The 5,000-nt window shown below is 38.8% G+C and overlaps 2 protein-coding genes across 2 annotated transcripts in view; one reads left to right on the forward strand and one right to left on the reverse strand.

Annotated features, from left to right (window-relative positions):
- Positions 1-93: 93 nt before the first annotated feature.
- LOC138023609 (uncharacterized) lies at positions 94-2,311 on the reverse strand. Its single transcript, XM_068870629.1, has 2 exons — positions 1,033-2,311; positions 94-511 (listed from the first exon to the last, which is right to left on the reverse strand). Exons 1-2 carry the CDS (start codon positions 2,186-2,188, stop codon positions 189-191), a joined length of 1,479 nt encoding a protein of 492 aa, XP_068726730.1. The 5' UTR covers positions 2,189-2,311; the 3' UTR covers positions 94-188.
- Positions 2,312-2,508: 197 nt separating this feature from the next.
- LOC138023611 (AP-1 complex subunit mu-1-like) overlaps positions 2,509-5,000 on the forward strand; it is a 29,579-nt gene continuing 27,087 nt past the window's right edge. Inside the window, exons 1-3 of the mRNA XM_068870630.1 lie at positions 2,509-2,704; positions 2,889-3,045; positions 4,888-4,955. Coding sequence (XP_068726731.1) covers positions 2,663-2,704; positions 2,889-3,045; positions 4,888-4,955 — 267 coding nt within the window. The 5' untranslated portion in view covers positions 2,509-2,662. The remainder of the gene's footprint in view (positions 2,705-2,888; positions 3,046-4,887; positions 4,956-5,000) is intronic.

Below are 5,000 nucleotides of genomic sequence, written 5' to 3' on the forward strand. Positions count from 1 at the left end.
TTGCGAGCTCTCTCTGCCATATCTTTTTCAGATGTTCACTCCAAGCAGTTTAGAAGGACAATTTTCTGCTAAACCCTCAAGTTGTGCAGATAAGAACTGAATACGCACTACATTGAAAAATCTTGAAACACATTCAACAAATTTTCCAAAATCTGTAATTAAAAGAATTAAAAGAACCCAGAGAAAAGCTATTCATAATCATCCAGGTTTAATGAAGGTGCAAAATTGTGCACCATCATCTTGACTCTCTCTTTGCTCTTTCCAATCCGCTGCACAGTGTCTTCAATTAACGAGAGCCTCTCCTTTTCTTCGTTGTATCTGATTTCCAGTTCCTGGCATCGGTTCTGGCAATCTTCTTCCTTCACCTTGATAGCATCAAGCTGACTTTGTAGACGGTTGATCTTCTCTTTCAATTCTCCTTTATCCATTTCCAGTTTCTTCATCAATTTCTTCTCGTCCAGAAGTTGTTCCGTCACCCCTTCCATATTGCTGAGAATACTCTCCGCCTCATCTGAAAAATATAAGCAAAGACATTGCTAATTTAACTTATGGGCACTTTACGTGGACAGAAAATTGTAAACAGACATTTTCCAGGGGCACCCAACGTCAATTTTCGGAAAATATCTGTTCGGAAGACTATTTGAGATCTAGAATTTTCGGAACATTTGTTGTAAAATTTCTTGCTTGCCTGCCTCTCCTAGGATTTTCGAACATCTGAAAAAATGGTATAATTGCCCACTTTTAACGGATTTTCACCCTAAATACTGGCCACCTAGAATTTTCGGGAGCCTTTTTTCTGGCTGAAATTTTCGAAAAGGTAAGTAGGCACCGTGCTCAATTTTTAGCACATGGCATTTTGCCCCTGCAAACCTCCTTGGAGTCCCCCCCAAATATCCCATCCAGGCAAAACCAAAGCATTGTCTTGGTTTTAATTAACACCCATCATCAAGCCTTGATTTCGAGTCCGAAAAAAAGAGCCAATTAGGATGCTTCCTACTGCAGATTCCAAGTTTCCATTTGAACTGAACTTACCATTTAAAGCATTGCATCTCAGAACTAATGACTGATATTCATCCACATACTGCCTCGTTTGTTCTTCCATCTTTTGTAGTCTTTCTCGTTCCTTTTGATCTTTAAAATCTTTGATAATTCCTTGCATTACGGTATTGACTGCTGCTGACCTCACTACTGTATGACATGTTGGGCATTTTTTAAAATCACCTATGCAAGTCTTGCAATATGTGTGTCCACAGGGTATAGCAGCCATTGGCGTGTGTTTGGGCCCTGTCATATGTTTTTCACAAAGGGGGCACAAGTGACTGGCAATACCTGATTCACCATCGTCACTAACACTCCGCTGACCTTGTTTATGCTCAGTAGAGGGTTGTAATGTCGCCTTGAGCCTCTCGGCAACAGTGTCTGCTAGTGCATTAAGCATATCAGAAGATAACTCAGGAGTTTTCAATTTTGAACTATCATTAGGAAGCATTATGTTATTTCCAGTATTACATGTATCTGCAGGGTCATTCAAGAGAGAATCCTCATCAGTTTCACCATGCCTAATATCATCACCATGGTGATAACTGTCATGATTATCATCACCATGGAGACTTAAGTTTGATTTCGCTGATGCCCTTGATGAAGGCCTTAATTTATTATGAAGTGTTTGTTTACTTGATGAAAGAAGCTTTTTCGAGACACTTGCAGAGCTTGGATTTTCATAATTCGATGGCACATACTCCTGGTTAGTTTTCACTTGAGTATCATTGCTTGCTTTCATCCGAGAGGAGCTAGGATTCCTTTTGTGTGAGCCGGTGGCAGAAGGTGGTCTTTTGACTAGCGGGTTATCAGACTTCGATATCCACGAGATCACATCAGAGTGGTCTCTCTGTGGTTCAGGATACAACGGTTTTCTCCTAGGATTGCTGTAAGGATTTCTATTTGCAGCGTTTTCCGAAGAAGAACCAGACATAGCTGAACGTGTTCGGAACTTCGGTACATCAGGAAGAGTAGAGTTATCTTTGTTCACAGATTTAAGTTTTTTTGTAGCAGTCTTCGATGCTTCTCGCTCCTTCATCCACTGGCTTTGTTTTTCGCGGAGTACCTTAACTTTTGAAGCTGTTTCTTCTTTATTTTCGCCTGTTCTGCTAAGTGACTTTGTCTTAAGTTTCTTCACTTGTAACGACATATTATCTTTATCTCTTATTGTTGAGTGACCAATAATTCCGCCATCTTGTTTTCAAGCATAAATTGAGAGGTTACCAAGTACAAGTAAAGAGCCCAAAACCTCACTTTCTGGGGAGGAGTAACTAGTGCAGAGACAAAAACGTATAACCTCTTTAATAATCCGCAAATATTGGGTAAAAATTGGGTTTTATCACACCTTTTAGACAGGAGAAGTAAGTCAGTCTTTATTAACAAGTATATCCTAAAAGCACTCTTATATCTCATTTGGAATATTGTTCTCTCCCCACCCCCTCCTCAGGGTCATTAACACGTACTTATTTGCATAGTTGCCTCGAATATCCTTTTCACTCCACTTGCAGTGGTAGCAACATATTTTAAGGGCAGAGCTGTTTTAGGGGAGCAAAAGATCTTTGAGCGTCGATTCAGGTGAAATCTTAAAAATTTGAGTCTATTTGTCGATTTGAACGACGTTAGGATGTCTATGTCTGCAGTTTTTGTTCTGGATATCAAAGGAAAGGTAAGCTTACTTGTACGATCGGTCACCTTGTATCCATACCAGACTGTACTGAAGTTGAGCTTTTCCAATCGAAACTTTCGCATTAATAAGAGTGATTCATTCAGGTATTCTACAAGGTAACTTAAACTGAACCTTCGCTGTGTTTTAACGTCAGATACTTTGTGTTTTGTGGTATCAATTCTAGGTGATTATTTCCCGGAATTACCGAGGAGATATCGAAATGTCTCTGATCGAGAAGTTCATGCCCTTGGTATTGGAGAAGGAGGAAGAGGGAACACAGACCCCTATTTGCGTGCACCAGGCTGTGACCTTTGTGTACATCAAGTATAACAACCTATACCGTATCCTTTCCATTTCAATAATTGTTCCATATCGATCCATGCATGTGTGTGAATTTACCCATGGCCAAAAAATGGGCTACTCGGTAATATGGACAGCACATGTAAATTAGTTGAACGCTTCTGTAGAATGAGATCAATTACAATAAAACTCTGTGTTAGAGCGAGTTTCAATCGAGTGTCGTAAAACCAAAACCAAAGTAATGACTTTCGCCAATCAAAAAGGATGGAGTAGTAATTAAGTAAACCAATCAAAACTCGAAGTAATCACACATAGCGGAGACAGCACAGGCAATGTGCATGTGCAAGCAATGATTGGTTTTGGTTTCACTTCTGATTGGTTGAAAAAGTTGCATGAGAACTTTACAAAACCAATCAATGAGTGAATTAATTCAAAACCAATACAATTCGCTAATTACTTTCGACACTCAATTGAAAACCGCTCTATTCAGTGAGAAGAATTTATAACAGTCTTTTAGGAGTTCGCTATTGAGAAATCTGTACCAATAATGAAATGAGCTTTAACAAAACTTTATTTAAGTGTCATGCATTTATCACTGAGGCACTAAATAATTGAGGACACTGCACAGAAATCACAATCATACATGTAGGTTGGTTTTTGAGGAGCAGGGAAAACCGGATTACCCGAAGAAAAACCTCTCGGAGCACAAAAGAGAACCAACAAAGTCAACCCACATTTGACACCAAGTCTGGGCAGTAGTGTAGCAGCTCTTGTAAACTGCTATTATTGATTGTTTGGTATTCTAAGCAGCTTCGATTGTTTTTGAGTCTAAGTCATTTTTTCAATTGTTTAGTCTTTTGTTTTTGGCTAGGGTAGCGAACCAATCAAGTTATACGTTACGAGAGCTTCTTACATAAACCAGTCTGGGAATTGAACCCAGGCCACATTGGTGGGTGGGGTCTCGGGTCTATAACCCTACAAGGTCAGCTTCATGACCTGACAAATTAATTAATGCAAAAATTTATAATTGTTTGGTGACAGCTGTGGAAATTTGACCCCCTGGAATTCATTGTTGACACCTTACCTTACAAACTTGTGTGGAAGCCTGGTATGTTAACCATTTGATTCCTAAGTCGCCACTTAAACACAACCACCATAAAAGGCATGGTACCTCATGTGGATGATTTGTCAATCAACTGTGTGTTTGTAACAATATTATGTTGTGAGATGTTATCTGTCATTCTTTATTTTTTATTCCCAACCATTTTTCCTGAGCTGGAAATATCTTTTAGGGATTCTGTCTTTTTGTTTCTGTCTGTTGATTGCCATCTTGTATATCAATCAGTCTTATTGTTTGAATGAAATTGAAAAAAGCAGAGCATGAAGGAATCCTTTTACAGTGCGTCTTCATGTTTTAATTTTCTCTGTCTAATGCCAGGTGATTTTTCCTGTCAATGCATGGAGATCTCAACTGTCTTATTTAGTGGCTATGCGATGAATAAACATTCAACCTATTGACGCCTCAAATGCCCTAAGATACATGTACCCCCTGTTGACGAGTAAAAACGTCTGGCGTTAGACAGAATATAATCTCACTTCCAGGGATCAATGGGTTAAGTAGAGAAAAAAAAAGCATTGGCTATGCATACGGGTAGTTAAACGATTCATTTCATGAGCGGGGAATGTGAGTTGTGAAGCCAAAATTAAATTTTGGTACCAAAAAGGTGCTCCAAACAAACATTGATTTAATTACATCCAGAAAAGTTCAGGATCTGGTCAAATTATGGAGCATTCTGTCTCCTTCAATGATCACATGAAAATGTCATAAGTTAATGAACAATATCGTAATGATCAGTAATGACATCCTTGACTTTTTTGTTCAGTTGTTTCAATGACAAAGAAGAATGCTAATGTTGCATTGCTGTTTGTCTTCCTCCACAAGATAGTTCAGGTAGGTTTAAAAATTGGTAAAAGTTAAGAATCCGATCCCACCAAT

Source organism: Montipora capricornis, chromosome 11, assembly GCF_036669925.1.
Source record: "Montipora capricornis isolate CH-2021 chromosome 11, ASM3666992v2, whole genome shotgun sequence".
In the NCBI taxonomy this organism is placed as follows: Eukaryota; Metazoa; Cnidaria; class Anthozoa; order Scleractinia; family Acroporidae; genus Montipora; species Montipora capricornis.

What these genes read in the sequence shown, in the direction of transcription:
- LOC138023609 (XM_068870629.1), bottom strand. Translation starts at nt 2,188, where the DNA reads ATGTCGTTACAAGTGAAGAAACTTAAGACAAAGTCACTTAGCAGAACA. An exon ending in GAGATGCAATGCTTTAAATG is followed by an intron (nt 512 to 1,032) that starts GTAAGTTCAGTT and finishes TATATTTTTCAG; the next exon opens with ATGAGGCGGAGAGTATTCTC.